Here is a 21,876-nt window from a genome sequence, read left to right on the forward strand (position 1 = left end):
ATGCAGCGCAAGGAATACACAATCACAGATGCCGGAAGATGGGAATCAGTAATACTGAAGCTATCTGAATGCAATGAAGGGGTCACAGTCACTTACTTCTGGATGAAAGACACCACCCCTCCGATACAACAGCTGGGGTGTGTTAGACCAAACACAGAGTTTCACATGATTTTGCAAATAAGAATAGAGATGGCGCAAACAAAAACACAAGGAATATGTTTTCACTCAAAATTTTACAAATATACCAACAACTTTGTAGAGAAAATACTTGTTCTGTAGTAGACCTTTCACTGAGGAAACAACACACAAGCACAATGATGTTTATCATCCTCACCTTACAGCTGAAGTAATAGTAGGGTACATCCAGTGCAAGCAGGGTCTGGAGGCCTCCTGGTTTAGGGTAGCAGTCCTGTAAAAGGAGTCCATGCTCCTGGGTGCAGAACAGTGTAACAACCGACACATCCACCTGAGTGGAAAGAAGGTAAAAGAGTCAGGCTTTGAGGAAATTACTTCAAATTTGCATTTTCATTCATTCATTCATCTTCTGAACCCGCTTTATCCCCACTAGGGTCACGGGGGTGCAGGAGCCTATCCCAGCTACCTATGGACGAAGGCGTGTTCATCATGGGGTTGGCATATAGAGACAACCTGCACACCTATGGGCAATTTAGATTAACCAGTTAGCCTATCAGTGTATGTCTTTGGATGGTGGAATGAAGCCAGAGTACCTGGAGAAAACCCACACAAACACAGGGATAACATGCAAATTCCACACAGAAAGGCCCCTGGTTGGAATCGAACCAAGGACCTTTTTGCTGTGAAGCAACAGTACTAACCACTGCACCACCATGTCGCCCCAAATTTGCATTTAGCCTGTTAAAATGTATTAAGTCTTACGAAGCAGTATTTACCGCATCAAAATACATAGACGATGAGGATTCAGAGCTGATCGGTATAGTCTCACAAACAAAAAGACGAGGTTCATTCTCATCCCAGAAGTGAGATACTGGACAGCGACCACTGAGCTCTGTCCCTTCAAACTCCTGCCTGAAACACAGAGTACAGATACACAGTAAACGGGGAACAAAATGTGACTCAACAGAATAAAAACAACAGCAAAACCAACTTTGGTTACCTGTCGCTGTCCTCAGATTGCATGATACCACTGGACGGTCTGCCAGTGAAGAAGTCAAAGTGTGTCACAGTGTCCATCTCAACGTCGTAAAAGTACACTTTGTGATCGGGTCGTCCGTTTACCTGGGAGGACGGAGAGATAAATTAAACCAGCTGCTCTGTCTGCCAGAAACCTTAATCACCTCTAAAATAAAGGAGATCTCTCTAATCTTTTTGTTTTGTTTAGTCCTGATGGTATGTTCACTCACCTTAGAATACTATGTACCTTTATTGTATTAAAAATCGGGTTACAATACAGGTAATGTAAGTAAATAAATATTAGTATTTGTCCTTGAATATGCATTATCATCGGCACTTAAAAAATCAAAAAGTGTGGCTGTGATCCATTTACCTGAGAGATTAGGATGCTGACTTGGCTACCATTGGCATTACATTTGACTGAATTCAAGGCTCCCAGATTGGCAATCTGGTCAGTCAGGTTCTTAGTACTGCAGTGAGCTTTGGCATCTCTGTTAAAACATACAGTTACACGGGCATTGAAGGACATCAGTCTGTTTGACATTAACATGGGTTTCACTTTGCATAATTCAATCAGAAGGGATCTTTATAAACACATCTACATTAACCCTTTACCTTCGGGAGAGATCAAACACTTTGATGTGCGCTGTGTCCGTGCCCACCACCAGGTAAGACTGGCACACACTGAGCAGAACAGGGTTTCCCTCTGCCTTGGGGAATGTTAGTAGCTGTTTCACTGTGCCCTAAAAGGAAGAGAAGGAGGGCAATTAAACAGATTTGTGGTGGTGGAACTAAAACAGTAGATTATCTTTTGAGATATAGTTGAAATTTTCTACTGTCACGTCTCTGTGTTTAAGTTAACACTGGATGGTTTGGCTGTGTGGCAAACCAACCTGTGGTGTGCGGATCTGGACTCTGTTAGGTTCTACAGTGTAGAGGCTCTCTCCATGAACAGCTACAATATGGGAGTCACATGAAAATGATCCTGGAGAACAGCAAAGGAAGGGTGAATAGATATGTAATAAAAAAAATAAAGAGAAATTAGGGAAATCTGTGCAGAGTTGTCTAAAATGTTGTGATTTTTTATTAGTCCTATACCTGTATTGCGTATAGTTTTCCCTGAAATCTCATACACAGTCACTTGCTTGCCACTCCAGATTGTCACAGAATCCTGTTGATATCATAACACAAATAAATATTTATTTATGTACAATAGCTAAACTACTTCAGTGTCAGTGTTATAAAGAAACCATACACCGGTTCATAGCTCTTCACTAACCTTGGTAACATAGACTCCCTTGATGTGTATGTCAGACTGCAGGGCAAGATGTGTGTCCGTGGAGAACTGAGTGATGCTGAGTTGAGTTGGTGTGAGCTGCACTGCTGCCATCTGCTGACTGAAGTGGGCGGACATCAGATGCTCATGCAGGATCAGGATTGTGTTTGAATTGTTGGCTGCCAAAAGATTAAGGCTCGAGCCCCACTAAAAGAACAGTTGGGTATTAATATTCCCAGAAGAATAATAAAAATATGCTGATAAAAATGCAAAAAATGCTGGTTTGTTATCACTTTTTGATTAAAATCCATTCAATATAGTACCTGTAGCTGAGTCACATTGCCCTCTATTTCAGTGGGAGGCTGTAACTTCCACTGGGCCTTATTATCTCCTCGCCCCGGCTGAACCACCATTCTCCACATTGCTATGCGTCCATGGTTGGTACCTGCTGTAATGATTTCTGTGGAGGCATTAAAACAAAAACACACAATGAATAAGGGTTTTTATGGTGTGAAACATATACAAATAAAAACACAAAGGATTAACATATTAATCATAAAAAATGATAAAATAAATAGTTGAAAGAGGAAGTTCACTCTCAAATGTGACACATTGCTGTTACCTTTTCCTGAGCAGTATGCAACACAGTTGATTAGTTCTCCTTTCTCAAACCCCACAGCCTCATCAAGAGACAAAATAGAGTTTTCATCTCGGTCCAAATCCCAAAGCCTACAAAAGGACAGGGGCACAGCAAATTTTCAAGGTCCAATATTTGTCCACATCAGTATAAACAGTGTGTATAAACTAACCTAATCATATGTTCCCCTGTTGCTGTGATGAGGAGGCCATTGTCTGTCCAAACAATGTCAATATTCTGCCCACTTTTGCCACTCAACTTAACCTGAAATTGGAAATTTACAAATTAAACTGTGTATCTGTTAACAGCGATCTGTCATTGAGCAAACTGCATCAAAGTCAAAGCAATATGATTTAGTTGAATTTATGGGTGAACTTCTGTTTATGCAAAGCACATAGTAAGTATATGTTAAACAGCTGTTATAGCCTGGGTTATATAAATATCCTGTACTGAACCAAATCTGTCTTTATAAACAGTATACTGAATAATTTTATTCAAAACCCAGACAGATATGTAGTACAAACAGACGACAGTCATTATACAATTAAATATAAAGCATCAATATGGATTTCAATATACCTTCATAAACTCCTGGGCTGATCCCTCCGGTCCTAAGGTATACTGTGACAGCATCAGGGTTTCTGTGATAACAGCAAGTGCCTCTCTCTTCTCAAGGAAGAAGAGCTTTTTGATGGAACCCTCCACACTGAAAAGTGTGCTTGTTTTACCTTGTTCGTCGACACTATGAACCTTACCTGCACCCAAGAGTAGAAAGAAAATAAGAATGATATGTAAAACCTCATAAAGCAAAGAAGTCATACTTTCTGTTTGATAAGACAAGAGATCAGTAAAAGTACATAATAACATTTGAACTCTCCTTGGTAAAACCATGAAAGGATTCATATCATTAAGCAATGGAAATGTTAATGTGAACTGTGTACAAGCTCTGTACTGATTTAAGGAAGTGCACACTAGTTGAAAGACACAATTTTACAAAGCACCAACATAAATGTAACCCCCTACCATCTGCAGTGCTGACATAGAAAGCCAGTCCCTCTTGTGGGCCCATCTTAAGAGGCGCTCCCTTCCAACTGAACATGTCCAGAGCACTCTCATCTCCGCTCACTGATGCCCGGGCTAGCTTTGCCACATCACTGTAACAAGAGTTAGGTTTCACAAACATCAATACATAATCGTATCACACTTTCTTAAAGTTAATTTACTGTTAGGGACTAAAAAAAAGAACATCCAACTGTGCATGTTTACGTACTCTCCAGGTGAGGAAGGTCTGAAGATACAGCAAGTTAAGGGTTGTTTGTATTCATGCTTCACCGTATAATTTCCTTGAAGTCTCCCTCTGGCATCTACTTTCCATATTGCAAGAGCTCCACTCTGCAATAAAAATATACCATATATACTTTTGGTTTCAAATTATTAAATGGGAAATTGAAACAATTTCGTATCACATGTGCAGACTCAACAGATCCTATTCATGACCAGATAACGAACCATACTGTAAAACAGCTATGGCTCATGTATTTCAAGACAAAATGCATGTTTATATGGCATGGCAGTATACCTGTGACCTTTGACTGTACCAATATGTAGACATGACAGGGACATATCCTTAGCCTCATAGCATAATTGCCTTAGTCATATTTTTTCAGGACATTTCCAATGATACAAAATGAAGCAGCAGTGTTAGGAAAGTAAAGCTACACAGATATCCCAAATATGTCACTTAGGCAATTATGCTATGAGGTTAATGATATGTAACTATATGCTATTTGTTACTTTTGTAGCAACACACTCACCTGATCCCCAGTTACTAAGAGGCTACCAGAGCTACTCCACTCCAGCAGAGTGATGCAGACTGTGTGTGTGCTGGGCAGGACTGTTTGATCTCCAAAGGGGTGCATCAGCAGCAGGACCTCTCCATTCTCCCAGCTTACTGCCAACACTGGCTTTATAGGATGCCACCGCAGCACTGCAATCTGGTGGGGCCGTTCTACATGGCATCTCTCTGCATATTCCCCCTACATATTGACAAGGATTGACTTATTGATGTCTAACATTTATAAATATAGCACACAGAAAACTGGTCCTACTGGTATCAGTGCCCCTTTGTTACCTGCTGTAAGTAGACGTCCACACAGCCTCCAGTGGAGGGGCTACCTGATGCCACAGCCAGGATCGGTAAAACTGGGTGCCAGGTCAGCTTTGAGGGCACATCATTGCTTTCAGGGGCCTCAATACGGTGATCAAAATACACCGCCATGTCCCCAGTGTCCTCAAGCTTAGAATGAAAGAACAGGGTATTGAAATGGCATTGTCAACATCATTTGTGGGTATGGGTAGTGCACAGTAAACTGTATTTTTGCAGTTATTTAGACATTTGATTAAGATGGTGTGTTACTAAATACTCGCACCAGTCAAGTCTACACCGTTAAATAGCATTAGGTTAAATTATTTAAAATTATTGTTTCATTTCATCAGTTGTTTATGTAGGTGCCTCACAAATCGATACCAGTAAACCATTAAGACCCAACGAAGATACAGGTTAACAGGGACATTTAGCAGTATCTGCCAAAATCAACGATACCAACGTTTTAACAATTTAACTAAGTTAGCTTTAGCTGCTACCATTAGCTTGCTTAGCTAGCAAAAGTTAGCATTCATCTCTAGCCCTCGGTGCTATAAAGCGTGATTGTCCATGCTGTTTATTAGTCTTATAACATACCTCACTGTCACTTATTCAAGGCTAATGCCAACTTCGATCCCAACAGCCTGAAACACAGACCGTAACTTTAAGTGTTATTATGGAGCCTCCCGTGCGAGCAAAAGCGTCTCTCCTAGTTGCCCCTGACAACCTCGACGGCTGAAGAGGAGGAGGAGTTACGGAAAAAAAACGGCGAAACCCGAGTAGCCGAACGAAGCGCACAGTTATGCTTTCTTTAATATCGTCGGCTTCCTGATCAAACCTGGTATGTGACTTTTGGCAAATTTTACAGGAGAAACAAAAAAATGTTTATATAACAGGAAACTGTGAAATATGACAAAAAATATCTGTTCCTTTAAAGTTGGTACTCATGATGGAATGTAAACAACTTTCACAGGAGACAGAATTTTGAAGCTATAATAGGGGAGATAGCAGGTTTTTATTCCCACCCAAAAATGTCACTTAGCAGCTTTTATCAGGAAGCCAACGATATGTTAATTTCAGATAGTTCAGTCCAACTTCCTGAAATCCAAATCTAGATAAAATGTCATTTGCTCTTTGCTTTGCCAACTGATCTTTTCTAATCGTTTTATTAAACAAAAATCAGGTTTCTGCTGCAGAGTGAGAAAACTTTATTTCTTCTATTGTATCATGTTGTATCTTGTATTTGCTATATCCTTATCTTATTTATGGCTAAGAAAATATTAAGTATGACTATTTTTCTGTTTTTTACAATAATGCAAATGTCTATGATACCACTACTACTAATAGTAGCAATAATAATTAGACAAATAATAATAAATACTTAGAATAAAATTTTAAGCTGCATTATTTATTATTTAAAATATGAGCAAAAAGTGTATAGTTCAAAGAATTTATTTTAACTTAAAAAAGCATTATGCAGGATGTAGTAGTGCTATTTCTTTTATTTATGTGTTCACAGGATGTCCTCTTCAAACACACTACAGCGCAGAAATGTTCCTGTAGCAAAGAGTTTGAAAGATATCCTCATAATATGCACATAATTTGTCAACAAACAGAATTCTGTTGCTTCACTTCATTTGTGTACATAATTCATCTAACAGTAACATTTCATCAACATTTAACAGTTTCATCTCCACTTTGGGCATCTCCATGACTAGATATCATCACCTTCTTAAACTAATGGCATAATTTTGAATTTTTTTTTAATATACATATGATATTTTGTTTTTTTTAAACTTGAAAATGATGACGTCGATTCTTATTTTAAGAAGGTGATAATATGCAGAGACGTGCAGGCATAGATGTGTGTGAAGACTTGTGCCATCCTTTTCCTCTGGTTGGCTGTGTGTTCCAGGATATGAAAAAATCTGCAGCACCTGCAGCTGAAAGGACATCCTTCAGTGTCTGGGATCATCCATTTCCGTCATTCTTGTCCTACTGACCACAAATATCCGGAACATCATTCCTACAATACTCCAGTTTCCAGTCAGTTCCTCAGTGTGAGTTTCCAGTTCCTCAGTGAGTAGGTGGAGTTGGAGTAACTGATCCCACAACAAACAATTAGGCTTTAGTTCATTGTCTGCTGTTGATCCTATGATCCTGACTCCAGACTTGGTGCTTGTGGATCTTGCAGCTGTTTCTTCAGGCTCTTATCAAGCAGCACCAGACTCTGCACAGCCAGACTGCGACAATCCGCATCAGGGTCCTCCTCAGCCACATCTACAGATAACAGCATGAAAAGGATTAATGGAGAGCTGCAAGGAATACAAAATACGGGTCATATTAAAGACTGTGATGGTTCAGTGTGTGATATTTAGTGACATATAACAGTGAAGCTGCATTTGTTTCGTCTTTATAATTAGATCCTCTGAAATCATCCCAAATGTTACACATGACCTAAGACATTTTGGAAGTAAAATTGAGGCCTTAAACCTCTGCTCTATGTCATTCAATACAATCAGACCTTTTTTTTTTTTTAATTCTCAGAGGGTTTATTAAAAAGAAGAAAAAAAAAACTTTTGTTGAGCCAATCACGTCATAGACAGTCCACGCTGTACAGGACATCCTGGTTCCTCTTCTTTTTCCCAGAAATGCTTAGTCCAGCTGTGCATGCGGGCATGTTATGGGTTTGTGTGTCCATGAGTGTGTGTGAGGGGACATTCATGACCCAATAACGTTATGTAGGTGCAGCCTCATGATTATATACATTTATAAAAGTACATTCAATAATAATGTGCACTGTATAATGTGATAGCCATCTGTCTTATTGTTAATTAAAGGTTAATGTAGGAAATTGTGGCTTTGTAATTAAACAGTTGGAACAAATATTCTATCATTTATATTTATCCAATAAAATACAAACACGTCTATGTCCAGACTCTGTGATAAAACAACCCATTTCTCATTTTCTTTCTAATAAAGCTCATACAGTGCCTTACTTCATGTCTTTTAATCTGAAAAGAAACCATTAGTGTTGGTATTCTAAGATTCCTGAATTAATTGTTTTTTCCACCCAACTGGTCCAAGACATTTACACCTGATTTTTTTTTCCCCAAGAAAATCCATTTAAAAAAAGAAGAGAAAAAGAGAAAAGCTTTGAATTCTGTTGAGTGAAAATGGAGTGACTGATTTCCCTTTGTCACAAGTGCCATGTGTTTTACCTGCAAGCCAAGATCTGGTCTCAAAAAGCTGATCACTGAGGTCCACTAACAGGTTTTGACTGGGCATGCTGATAAACACAGCACAGACGGCAAACAGGACACCTCGTCTCACCGTCCTTGAAAAGACAGGAGTAAATGTCAACATTATCATCACATTCCAGATCACAGTGTCAGTTTGAGCCCTATTAACCTTTTAACTTAACAAACTCAGTTTGATCCCTTTTTACTATTACTATTACTACTATTACTACTACTATTACACACGTATTACTCCTACTATTACAACTACTATTACTACTAATACTAATGCTACTACTACTACTACCACTACTACTACTCCTACTACTACTATTAATCCTACTACTACTACTATTACTACTACTGCCACTACTACTATTACTATTACTACTACTCCTACTATTACGCACTTACATACTACTACTACTATTACTACTATTACGACTAGTACTATTACTACTATTACTCCTACTACTCCGACTACTACTACTACTACTACTACTACTACTACTATTACTATTATTATTACTACTACTATTACTACTACTATTACTATTGCCATTGTCCTACTCCTACTCCTGGCTACTCCTTTGAGGGTCACCACAGCAGTTCCTCTCCTTCTATCTGACCCTGTCTCATGCATGTCCTCCCTCACCACATCCGTAAATTTCCTCTTAGTTCTTCGTCTTTGCCTCCTGCCGGGTAGCTCCATCTTCATCATCCTTCTACAAATGTATTCACTATCCCTCCTGTGCACATGTCCGAACCATCTCAATCTGGCCTCTTCCACTTTGTCCCCAAAATGTCCAACCTGAGGTGTCCCTCTGATGTGCTTGTTCTAATCCTGTCCATCTATCCTTGTCATGACCAAAGACAATCTCAACATCTTCAGCTCTGTCTCCTGTCTTTCCGTTAGTGCAGCCATTTCTACACCATACATCGCTGGTTTCATCACCATCCTGTGCACTTTTTTTTTTTAACTCTTGCAAATGCTCTTTTGTCACATATCACTCCTGACTCATTTCTTTTGTCACATATCACTCCTGACTCATTTCTCCACCCACTCCACCTTGCCTGCACTGTCCTCTTTGACTCCATTCTAACTTCCTGCTGCTCTGAACAGTTCAAGTTTGGGCCCTTTTAAACTTACCTAATTCTAAACTAAGAGACAAAAATGGAACCAACCAGTTACTGTTAGGATTTAATTAATTATACTTACTGATCGACATGGTAACGAACTGCCCACACAAAGTCCAGCAAAGCACGACCCATCTGTGCAGCTATCTGCAAAGAACATCACAAGTCATGTCAAAGCTGACAAATGTTTCTTCAGTATTGTTATTTTGGATCATATTCTAGGTGCCTTCACTGTCATATTAACATCAGGCTCTACACAGGTTCATTTAATGAGGTCCTTCTGCTACAGATAGACATGTGAAAATACCGGTGCATTGACTGCAAGATGCATGAAGAGGCCCAAGGTGTGGATCAACCGTCCTAACACGAGGTGGTCACTGCCCAGCAGGTCAAAGGTCACTTGAGGCCTAACAGACAAATGTTACACTTTGATAAGAATAATGGAATGGATTTATATAGCGCTTTTTTATAAACGCATACTCAAAGCATGTACAGCGGATCTATTATTCATTCATTCACACATTCATACACCAGAGTGTGAGTAGCAGCACTGGAGGCAAGGAGGGTGAAGTGTCTTGCCCAAGGACACAACAGCACATGACAGAGTGGGATTTGAACCGCCGACCCTTCGGTTATTGAACGACCCGCTCTACCTCCTACGGCCACCCACACTTTGTCTCATCTATGTCATAAACACAAACAAGATGACAAACATAAAAGAATTCACACTAACTTGTCATAATTGCTGAGCAGAGGAAAAAAGAAGTGTCCTGCTACAGGGGCGTAACGGTTTGGAGAGGCCACAGCTGGAGTTTGTGTGGCGCCCTGTAAAAATGACAGAAATAATGTCATTGCTTATGAGTATGCAGTCAGTGAAAAATGCATGTGAAAATATGTGGTTACTTTAAGTACCTTACCTTACTGAGGCGCTTGGTTTTGCTTTGAATCCGTTTCTCTACTATTTGCCTCCAGTGGACAGGGTTATCACCAGGGTATGGAGTCAAATCAGCGACAGCAGTGATGGGAGGACGGCTCTTGTTACTAGTCGGTTTGGAGAGCTCTTGAGCTGCCAGAGCAAGGACCTAAAAATCAGGAGCAGCAGTTTCACAGTTACGCAGCTTCAAGCAATAAACACAAATGATCAAATGAAAAAAACTCCAATCCCCGAACAATCTATAGTGTCTTTACAATCAGACCTTAATAAAGTTCAGACATAAATTAAACATAAAGTACGGTAACTGCTTCATTTTAGATAAACACAGTGTCTCCATTTTTTAGGTTTTGTTAAGTTTTAAGCTTCATAATGTAAAGCTAGAATTTCAATGTTTAATTGGACTAAAATTACAGCACTCTAGTAGATTCACCAGAGCAGCTTTAGTCTTTAGTTTTTAGTCTATGAAACATCTTGGATCGATGCAGCCTTTTCTGTGAAAGAAGTAAAGCTGATACCTAGGAGTGTATGAAAACATCGGTTCTGCAATATATTGCAATATTTCATTTACACTAGTATACTGTATCGATATTAAAAAGTACTGTATCAATATTTTTAAGTATTTATCCAAATGCAGATATGGCGGAGGGTCATTTTTGGTTTTCTTTATTGTTTATATCTTATTCATTATTATTTAACACTGTTTAATTAAATAATGTTTATTTGAGGCATCCTAAAAGCACTTTTTACTGTCTGAGAGAGGCAGATGTTAGTTCCTTTGTTGGGATTGCACAAAAGTAATGTTATGATGTTAGTTATGAACAAATAGAAAATGAACATTTGAGCAGGATCTTAAACTGTAATGTCTGTAAAACATAATTTAAGTTTTAACAGAGAAAATTTTTGTGACATAGCATTAGATCCTGTTGTGATCAAATAAAAATTTTGTTTAGTATTTGTGCATATTTCTGGTATAATTCAAGTCGTCAAGGAAATAATCTTTTAAGAAAGAAACAAGACCAATAAAAAAATCGCCTTTTTAACAGTATCATGATATATTGTGACATCGTATCGAGATCCTAGTATTGTGATTTATATGGCATCGCCAGATTCTTGCCGATAAACACCCCTACTGATACCTGATAACAGACCTGTACATGTTTTTTTGTTTTTAAGTGTAACGTTTTTAAATGTCTACCTTTTAACATCGCAATGAATTATTTTAGATGTGTACTATTTTGCTGTAGTTCATCTTCTTGCTTCAGTTGTAACTTTTAAATCTCATAAAAAGGGTTCCTACAGGTTTCTTCAAGTTAATTTTAAGACCTTTTAAGACTACTTAGACCAGAATTTAATGCCCATTTCAAAAAACATTCCCAAAGTCAGCTTTCTTGGGCAATGTGTGCATGACTAATAGCTGCATGTGTGTTGGGCTGAATGTTCTGTAATGATTTCAGACTAGGGGCTGCAAAGTTAGCGATAATTGGTTCCTAATTTCAATATAAATTATTAGGTTGGAACGGGTGGAACTGAATAGACCAACGTTTTTTTCTTTGCAGCTTGGACATTTCCCAGACACAGTACAGCGAACAAGTTTATGGAAACATAACTTAAGACCCACCATATCAAACCTTATACCTTTTAAAGACTTTTTTAAGGAAACAAAAAAAATAAATAAATACAAATAAATTTTTAAGACCCTGCGGGAACCCTGCATAAAACACCTGCCTACATACAAAATATCTTTCCCTATAGAAAAAACAGATAAATACATAAGTTGTCATATTTACCTCTAAAATGTCTAGCCGTTGGCGAAGACTGTAGTTTAAGGAGTAAAACTCTGTGGTCAAATACTGCGTCACCTACAAAAAACAATGAGAAATGACTGTAAAATACACTGTTTAACTGAGATTTTAATGACAGAAGAGATGAAACTAAGATGAAGGTTCATACAGGGATGCAGTCAGTGACAACAATCGCCACCATAGTCGACTGTCTGAGGGCCACGAAGCTTTTTATGCTGTATTTATCCTCCATATGAAGAAGCACTTTGGTCAGCTGAACACTGATCTGAAATAGGAAATCATAATAATGTGTGAATATATGACAAGGATTTAAACATATACATATACGCTATATGGACAAAAGTATTGGGATATGTTGAATTCAGGTGTTTCTTTTCTAAAAGGGGTCTGGAATACAAAACAATAATGACAAATGCCAGTTTCATAAACTCATTAAAGTTTTATACTGTGATAAATTAAAGGAAAGTATTGATGTTTATGAACTACATAGACAAAATTATTGGGATGCATCATGGCTATAGCTTGTAAGACGTCCTGTTGATTTGAGATATAACTAGAAGCACTCGGAGAGCGCAGACCTCCGCCAAGGCTGATCAGTGGCGCCCCCCGTGAGCCCCCCCACCCCCGATCACCACCAAAATTTAATCATTTCTTCCTTATCCCATTTCCAACAAACCCTGAAAATTTCATCCAAATCTGTCCATAACTTTTTGAGTTATGTTGCACACTAACGGACAGACAAACAAACAAACAAACCCTGGCAAAAACATAACCTCCTTGGCGGAGGTAAACATCAAGATTTCCTTAAAGTTGAATAGGAGATTTTTCTTCCTAAGTGAGAAGTGAAGACAGTAGATGGTTAGTTGTGGTAGAAAATTATTATTTACAGTCAGAGCATGAAAAATATTTTTAGAAATTTACAGGTAGAACATTAAAATCAGTCATGGATAAAAAAAAAACTAAATCAATGTTGAGAGAAATGAATTAAAACCATCTCTGAAGAATGGTGGAAAGACTGGATAATGCAAATGTATTAAAAAATATGTGTAATGAACCCAAGCAATGTTGGTTTGTTCGTTTTTTGTTGTTTTGTCAAACATATGTGTAGAAAATTTCAATAAAAACTTAAGTGGAAAAAAAACATATCTGAAGCATTTTGGAAGCAAAGATAAAAATTTAAACAAAACTAACCAATGCAATGATATCTATCCCAATATAAAACTATACATTGCTGACATTTATCATTATTGTTTTGTAGCCCCGACCCCTGTAAGAAACAAACACCTGAATTCAACATGTCCCAATAGTTTTGTCCACATAGTGTATAACAGCCATATTTATCAGTTTTATTAGATTAAAACAGGCTTTTTCAAAAACATCATCATAAATTCAGAGTTTATTTGAAACTCTTTGTTCAACGTATATACTATAATGCATCTTTATATTACATTGTTCTATGTATTTTTGTGATACCTCTTTGGTTGCAAAGACGTTTCTCCTCACCAAACCCTCAGCAGCTTTCAAACTGAGCTCCACTCGTACGGGGTCCTCAGAGGAAATCAAAGCTGTTTGGGTAGAAAAATGAGACTGTGTGTAAGCCACAAAACAAGTCATTCAGCAAATAAATACAGTAGAAGTGAAGTGAGGATGAGAAATTAATTATCTGTGTGATGCCATACTTTCCAGACAGTCTCGTATATAGCGCGGTGGGGATGCTTGACTGATCTCTTGATCCCCAGACATGTCGTACGGCGTGAGCTCATCATCGCTGCAAGAGTAAAAGACTTTACAAAACTTACGCTAAACTACACAAACTTCTGTGAATACATTTAAAGAGTATTAGAGAACTCCTTTTTGTATGACAGAGCAAAAACTTACCTATCCAAGTCAGAATCTGGATCAGTGCATGACGGCTGACATTTAGACGGATTTTGGGATGACACATTTTGACCAGATGCAGTTTCCTGATTAGTCTCTTGAGGAGAGTCAACTCTGTAGATGACAAAGTCTATTAAATAACATCAGTGCTTACAAATACATACCAGTGCCTCTTTTGTGTGAATCTTACAAAGTACTGCCAGATGTCATCATTTTATTAAAAACAGTGCAGAATTTTGTACAGTTCGCGCTATAGATTCTAACCTGCACAGGATTTCAAATGTTTGTACACCTGACAAAGAAATGGCTACTATCAAATCAAGATTGTATACATTAGGCATGAATAAGGCTCTGAGTGATAAGAATGTGTGTGTGTGTGTGTGTGTGTGTGTGTGTGTGTGTGTGTGTGTGTGTGTGTGTGTGTGTGTGTGTGTGTGTGTGTGTGTGGTGGTGGGGGGCAGAGTAAGAAAGTGGGAGAGTGAGGGAGTGTGCATGGAGAATGTTAGATGGGATGTGAGAACAATTTTACAGTAACTGTTTGATTGATGTGACACATATGTAACTTTGTTTCTGTGGTAAGTTACTAATTAGACTCGTAATTTACATACACCAAACTCTGTCATTATTTATTAATTTTTAACCATCAACCTGTCCAGGGACTACAGGTCTAAACTAGCACTTATGCAAAAACCTGGCACCAAGCAACTTTCCTCTGACTCTGTCTAAGTCAATGTATTGTTGGGCACTGTCCCTGTACAAATAAAAGCATACCAGGCCGTACCATACCATACCAGACCGTACCATACCATACCGTACCATACCATACCGTACCATACCATACCATTACCAGTATACTAAATGTAAATACAAAGCATTAGAGTGAATTACAAGTAAAAGTAATTCACTCTAAAACACATAAAAGAATCACTTTACAGATGAGACTATACACAAGTCTTAAATTAGGTCAAATTTAATACATTTACCTGGTATTCAGATCAGGTTCTGTGTCTTCACCAGTTGTGTGAGTTATTAAAGATAGCAGCTCCTGGGTTTCCTCATCTTGATCATACTAAAACACACAACACAAAACAATTTTTGCTAAATTTTCATCAGTTCTAGACATCACCACCCCCATATCATATTATGTATATGTGCAATCACTATGTACATCTATAAACATCTTTAAATTTTATACTTAAATTTTTATACTTTAAGAACGTTTATTTCTACCTGCCTTTCTTTTGCACTGGTCTGTTGCATACTGCTGCTGTATACTGTTAAATTTCCCTGTGTTGGGATCAATAAAGTCTTATCTTATCTTACTGACGTTAATGAAGAGAATAGGTATCTATCAAATCTCTATGTTAATCCATTAATAAAAGTAAGTTATTATTATTAGTAGTAGTAGTAGTAGTAGGTGTACTAGTAGTAGTAGTAGTAGCAGTAGTAGTAGTATCATTAGAAGAAGAAGAAGAAGAAATTTTATTTATATAGTGCTTTTGATCAAAGTGCTTTACAGCACAACAATAATAAAAGAGTAAGAGCACAGTAAAAGCAAATTCAATACCCATTATCAGTACCTCAAATTTGAGTTTGGTACCACTGATGTCCATGCGGGAGCTCAGACACTCTCCCACCACCATCCCCATGCGTCTGATGCGCAGCACACTGCTGTCCAGGTGACTCTGCATGCCGCCCAGCAGACACTGAAGGAGCTCTGAGAACAGAAAACAAGAATGAAGCAACAACCGCCAGTTCTGGACACAGTTAAGAGAACACTAGTTTTACTATCTATAGGTCTGTGTATGTTTATCCTTTAAATGACTGACAATATTATATGGGGCCCTTTTTTAGACACATTCCAGAATCCTTAGTGTATTCTGACTCATGCATCTTTTATCAACTTGCACAACTGCATCCAGACAGGTGAGGGACTATGTTGGGCCTGTGACAGTGAACTTCAGGGGGACAAATGGGATTACTTTGAGGGGAGTACTTTGATTATTTCTTTTATTATTATTATTTTTGTTTAGGGATTCTTTTGGTTTTTTTTTCTTTTTTTTCCTCTCGTTTTCATAATGCACAGTTCTGTATTGTTTGTTGTCATTATTGTTCACATTATTTGTAAGAAAAACTTAATTAAAAAAAAAAAAAAAAACATGGTTAAAAAAAAAAAATTACTGACAATATTTCTGCCAAATTCCATTCAGAAAATATTGTACTGTGCTGTTAAATGACTGTGGAGATATATTAGTCTATGTGAGCACAGAAACCCTGCTGTTTTCAGGTCAGTTAGCACTACCATCATTTACATCACCCAAACTGGGTGGAAGTGGAGCAGATGTGAGTTCTCCAATACGTAGTCTGATGAAAATTCCAGTTTTCAGCTTTGCATCAGTTTGGGCTGTATTAAATGTATTGAAAGCCATCTGGTTTTTTTTTTTTTTTTATCCTCTTTATTTATGAGAGTTTTTGTTGTTTTTTTTGTTTTTTTTTTACAGATACAAAAACAAAAAAACCCCAAAACAATCAGGTTGTGAGGTCAAGGGGTTACAAAGATCGTATTGTTTAGGTAAACAGCACAATTTTTACACTTAATGGTTTACAAATTTGTCTCACAGGTTATGTAAACGTGCCATTTCTCCCAATGTTCTTCACCCACTTCTTTCTGCTGTCGTATTATGTAGATCATCTGTTCTAGTAAATGGAGATGTTTTACAATATTGGTGAAGACAGTCATCGGTGGACATTCTCTCTAAAGCCAGTATTTCGTAATGGTCTTTTTACTCGCTGCCAGCAAGACCTTGAGGAGGTAAGCGTCACTCTGACTAAGACCATCAGGTTCATGGTTAAGAAAGAGGGAAGTGAATGATGTGCTGATTTTAAAAAACTTTAGAGATGATTTTAAATACTTCCTTCCAGTAAGACTGGATAGAGGGGCAGGACCAGAAAACATGGGCGTGATCCACCACAGTTCCTCCACATTCTCTCCAGCAGCACTGCTGTGTACCGGTTTGTTTAAACCTTTATCAGGCAAGTGACTGTTTTTGGTAATTTCCTCAAGCATTAAATATGGGGCCAATCCCGTGCCTCATTGAGGTCCAGAACAATGTTGATTCTTCTAACATTATACAGTGATTCAGAGAGATTTTATAGATGTTTTGAAGCTGTCAAGGGTGAATATGAGTGATTTTTGTCAGTTTATGATCTTATAATAGTTATTTTATTGCATGTGTTTACTTTCTAGCAAGTGCTGCTCGGATGTTTTATGGCAAGAGGAGGGGGATGACAATGTCCAATAACACACTAAGGCTGAATTTTTTTAATTTCAGAGTATTTCAATGAGTGCCCTATAAAGGGTTAAAACCATCTGAATTTTAATCACTGCAAACTTATAGATCTGAAACAATGGCCTGATGTGCTGATAATGGCTATATATTGACTTGTGCATAACTCAAAATCCTGAATGTGCCAGAGAAATTCTGATTCTGATTTTTTGGAATAAGTCTATACGATTTATGTCAAATCAAGAATTTTTCACAATGGTAGCAAAATTTCTGAGTTGGCAAGAGTTAGTATAATAGTCTCAGTCATTTACATTATGGCTTTTGGGTGTATTGGGAAGGAAGTGTTGAGAACTGTACCTGATCGTAGCTCCAGTAGCTCAGAGTCTTTTAGTAGAGCAACACTGAGCAATAAGGCCTTACTGACATACAACTGCTGCTCTACAGGTGTGTGTTTCACAGCACTGGGATTTGCCCATGCCTGGGACAATGACCGCAACACCTACAAACACAAAGAATGAAAAATACTAAGAATTATGGCTACATTTGATGATTATAATGACATAAAGTTTCATTCATTGCACTTACTTGTATGAGCAGTGGACGCCGATCCCTATCTGCTGCAAGGTATCCCAGGACAACTCTCAAGGTTTGAGTCTGAAAAACAAACATATTTTTCATATGTAAAACTACAAAATTTACATATGATTTACAGATGTTTGCAGGTTACATTCTTACCTCATACTTATACTGTAATAAGAGCAGTTTATGAGTGATAACAAACTGGGCCTTTTTATTTGTTAACACTAGATTCCCAATGATCCTCCCTAAGGCATCAGGCCTGAAAAAATGCAAGAAATCAACATTGTAGGTGGAAAAGGAAGTGACAGCAAGATGGTGATGAACTGTTGGATGTTTAAATACACACTGAGTGAGGATGCAGCACCTTACCCTCTGACAGCCTCCACCAGTCCGGTGAGTACACTATCCATCCAACGCTGTGGGACATTCTCAAGCAGCTTCCAGCAAATCCTCTGCCACACCATATCAGAACATGTGCACATAGACAGATGGGGAACCAGTACCGCCAACACCACAGCTGAACACAGGAAAGAACAGAAAAACTGAATGCCCAGTACCAAAGTATTGGTTTGAAGATTGTTAGTTTTAGTTTTGAATAATAATATTACAACTACATAATTATCAGTCATATATCTAAAGGAAAATCCAAACATTTAAGAAGCTTTACATGAATGTAATGTCTCTATGAGAAAAGACCACACTGAGGAGAGTATGGTTATTATAATTAACTAAGGCTAAAATAAAAAAATATATATATGAAAAATGCAAAACAAACTAAAAAGAAAAGAATTGCTGGTAAAATCAGATTTATGTAGCCACAGAATGTAAGTTATTGTTTCCAGTGTCATAGACAAATCACAATTCTTATTAACTGAGGAAAAATATAACAATCAGTGAAAGGCAGTGGCTAAAGAAACATTCACTATTAAAATATTACAATAAACAAAGAGGTTGCGTCTTGTTTAAGCCAGAATAATCTCCCAAGAAGGAAATATCTTTTTTTGTGATTCAGAGTTTTCTCAAATTAATTAAATTAATTCAATATATTTCCTTGTCATACTTCATATTATTCAAAGTTTGGCTTCTGATTTAACTTCAGGTGCTAATTACTGAGTTCTGCTGCTGTGGGTCCAGCAATGTTAATGGTTCATAGTGCACAGTTGACAAATAAACAATGGTTTTGCAAATCATATCTGCTGATGGGCAACCTTTCTTTATAAAAACTAACACTGAAAATAAATGAAAACTATACTAAAACTAGTCAAATTCTCAAAATAAAACTACTGATGCATTTGTAAAACTACAAAATAAGTTAAACTAAACTGAAACATCATGTGAAAATTAATACTGAAATTTTAAATACATAATATAATCATAAGACTGTACAATCAAATATAAAAAAAGGAATGAAACCTACTACTATGGCCCTGGATACACACTTTTCCAAGAGTCTGAGCCATAAAAGTCAGCGAACAGTCAGTACCATCTGTTGAAACATACAAACCCACACAATCAGATATAAAAAGAGATTACAATTTTATGCAAAAATCTAATATCTTTCAATATTTTTAGGCTTTAAATAAATGACCCCTTGCCTTTTAGTGCCTGACAGGTCCGGTCAAGGGCAGTGAGCATTTCTGCAGCAAGTAGTGGGTAGTACTGCTGAGGAAGAAACAGAGGCTTGTTGTTGGGATGTAACCTGTTGGCAGTAAGATCTGGCAGCGCCACTATACGCCCCAGTAGAGTCTCTCTGAGCTGGGGGGAGTCAGAGGGAGCAGTCTCCAGACAGTAGGACCACAGTAGATCAGTGAGACGACCACTCTGAAGGAACTTCTCAGTGATGTTAACCAAGTGGTCCAGACCTGAGCTCAGGCTGTAGAACAGGGAGAATAACACATGTCAAAAGAGCATAAACGAAATGAAAGTGACACTTGTTATTTTGTATTCCACACCACCCACCTCAGCTGCCCTATTCCCTCCATTAGCACCAGCAGCGCCTGCTCTGGAGGACCTCTGAGGAACAGGCTGTCCCATAATTCTGTGCGTTGAGTTGCTGTGAGCTTGTGGAACCAGTCAGCCTGAATGTTGTTGACAAGGAACTGAAGGCTACGAGTGAAGTGAGTCCTTCTGAATTCTGCTCGATGAACTGAAGTGGTTGGACTCTCTGGCCCTTCATCCAAGTAGGAGTTGAGCTTTTGAAGAGCAGCGGGGATGTCTTTACTATCTGTGGATTTACTTAGTGTCTGGAAACAGTGAGATACTGCAAGACGAACCTCAGCACTGGGCTTGAGTGACTCCATCTGTTAATGAAGAGGAACTACCTCCTTTTACCTGTTTGGAAACGATATGAAATGGTCATGTTTCAACCAAAGCACCACCAAGTAAGTATGACAGCAGATACAAAAATGACAAGTAGAGTTAACAAGACAGTGTAGTTTAACCCTTTCATGCATGAATTATGAGAACATTATTAAAGATTTTTTTCCTGAGTCTTTATATTCCTTTTTACACATGAAAAAAATAAATAAATACAATTATGAACCAATTTTTCATGGAGTGACAAAAATGTTCACTCAGCTGGACACCATTCGTTCAATTTTAGAAGCAAAGAAACATGTATTTACTGATATACTGTGTGAAAATTATTAAATAAAACATGTTTAATGCTGATATTCTGATGTTTTCTCACATTTTAACAGCCTTTTTGTTTAAAAAACAAACAAAAAAAAAAAAAAAAAACGAAATTGTTACTTACAGTCTAATAACAATTAGCAATTTTTAATTTTCTTTTTTAATGTCAAACGTGTAACTGCAGATCAGGTTTATCTAGAACAGCAAACTTACTGTAATTGTATGAATTACAGTGTACGGGATGATGCATAAGTGTCCTCTGTGTTTGCTGATGTGGAACTAAAACAACAAAATCTATAAATAAACAAGAGAATACCTTTGAACAGCTGTCCACTGTAGTGACCGCTATGCATGAAAGGGTTAAGTATATTTTTACATGTTGGCTGCTGTGATAAAGGATTAACTCACTATATTAAAGGGATGCTAGCCTGTCAGTTACATGATTAAATATCTGTACTCATAATAAGTTTTATAGGTTTTTCATGAATTTCTCATAAATCCTAAAGCTCATAATAATGGAACATATCTTAGAGGCTAACATATATTTTTAAATCAATTTAAGCTAATGAGGTAATGTAGCAGATGTCAGCTAAAGTAAACACACACATTTCTGTTTCGTGCCATGAATGTCAGTTATACGCACCTCTGCATTTTCCTTAAATAAAACAACCACGAACACAAGTTAATTTCACTCCAACAAGAGTCTTTTTCTATTTAATAATTCCGCACAGTTCAGGTTACGACAAGAAAGTCCCGCCGTGTGGTTGTGGATTGGAGTCCCTATGTGCTCCATCAAAATAGTGCCGTAGTGAGATCCGACCGGGCGACGTTAGTTCCGGGGAAGGTGTCATGGAACGTGCTACATTCAAGACAACAACGGTTGTTTAGCGTGATGCTTGTTTTTACTTTGTTCATATCTTTCCATTAATCACTTTACATGTCATTTAAAAATGTAATTAGACAGTTAATTAATTAAGGAATGTCAGATGATGTTATTTAAGCATGTTAAATAAAAATCAGTAGTTTTATAAACCATTATAAGGTGTTGTCTGAGTATAAATCACATATAATGATTAACTAGTGAGATTTTATTTTATCACCTTATATTGAAAAGACAATTTTAGCATGTATTAAAATCAAGAGCATAGTTTTGACAGCAGTTTTGATATATTTTTTTAAAT

The 21,876-nt window shown here is 37.6% G+C and overlaps 2 protein-coding genes across 4 annotated transcripts in view; both read right to left on the reverse strand.

Annotated features, from left to right (window-relative positions):
- ift140 (intraflagellar transport 140 homolog (Chlamydomonas)) overlaps positions 1–5,929 on the reverse strand; it is a 31,620-nt gene extending 25,691 nt beyond the window's left edge. Inside the window, exons 1-18 of one of the 2 annotated variants that reach the window (XM_030121552.1) lie at positions 5,806–5,929; positions 5,197–5,361; positions 4,880–5,101; positions 4,336–4,457; positions 4,089–4,219; positions 3,645–3,820; positions 3,238–3,329; positions 3,051–3,157; positions 2,752–2,888; positions 2,432–2,635; positions 2,251–2,323; positions 2,046–2,137; positions 1,768–1,895; positions 1,526–1,643; positions 1,136–1,257; positions 912–1,047; positions 335–466; positions 97–132 (exon numbers count right to left, since the gene is read on the reverse strand). In XM_030121552.1, coding sequence (XP_029977412.1) covers positions 97–132; positions 335–466; positions 912–1,047; positions 1,136–1,257; positions 1,526–1,643; positions 1,768–1,895; positions 2,046–2,137; positions 2,251–2,323; positions 2,432–2,635; positions 2,752–2,888; positions 3,051–3,157; positions 3,238–3,329; positions 3,645–3,820; positions 4,089–4,219; positions 4,336–4,457; positions 4,880–5,101; positions 5,197–5,343 — 2,175 coding nt within the window. In that variant the 5' untranslated portion in view covers positions 5,344–5,361; positions 5,806–5,929. The remainder of the gene's footprint in view (positions 1–96; positions 133–334; positions 467–911; positions 1,048–1,135; positions 1,258–1,525; positions 1,644–1,767; positions 1,896–2,045; positions 2,138–2,250; positions 2,324–2,431; positions 2,636–2,751; positions 2,889–3,050; positions 3,158–3,237; positions 3,330–3,644; positions 3,821–4,088; positions 4,220–4,335; positions 4,458–4,879; positions 5,102–5,196; positions 5,362–5,805) is intronic. The other variant, XM_030121553.1, reaches the window with a different exon arrangement.
- A 766-nt stretch (positions 5,930–6,695) lies between these two features.
- Positions 6,696–21,476, reverse strand: telo2 (TEL2, telomere maintenance 2, homolog (S. cerevisiae)). 2 transcript variants are annotated; one of them, XM_030122363.1, is made up of 21 exons: positions 21,339–21,476; positions 20,024–20,364; positions 19,660–19,937; positions 19,482–19,550; positions 18,434–18,581; positions 18,221–18,323; positions 18,071–18,139; positions 17,843–17,984; positions 15,779–15,915; positions 15,182–15,267; positions 14,199–14,312; positions 14,000–14,088; positions 13,794–13,885; positions 12,469–12,585; positions 12,306–12,377; positions 10,502–10,666; positions 10,318–10,409; positions 9,892–9,991; positions 9,667–9,731; positions 8,430–8,545; positions 6,696–7,488 (listed from the first exon to the last, which is right to left on the reverse strand). In XM_030122363.1, exons 2-21 carry the CDS (start codon positions 20,362–20,364, stop codon positions 7,361–7,363), a joined length of 2,523 nt encoding a protein of 840 aa, XP_029978223.1. In that variant the 5' UTR covers positions 21,339–21,476; the 3' UTR covers positions 6,696–7,360. The 2 variants fall into 2 exon arrangements, with proteins under 2 accessions (XP_029978223.1, XP_029978222.1); XM_030122362.1 differs by having other exon boundaries at positions 20,024–20,395.
- Positions 21,477–21,876: the final 400 nt, after the last annotated feature.

This window comes from Sphaeramia orbicularis, chromosome 19, assembly GCF_902148855.1.
Source record: "Sphaeramia orbicularis chromosome 19, fSphaOr1.1, whole genome shotgun sequence".
In the NCBI taxonomy this organism is placed as follows: Eukaryota; Metazoa; Chordata; class Actinopteri; order Kurtiformes; family Apogonidae; genus Sphaeramia; species Sphaeramia orbicularis.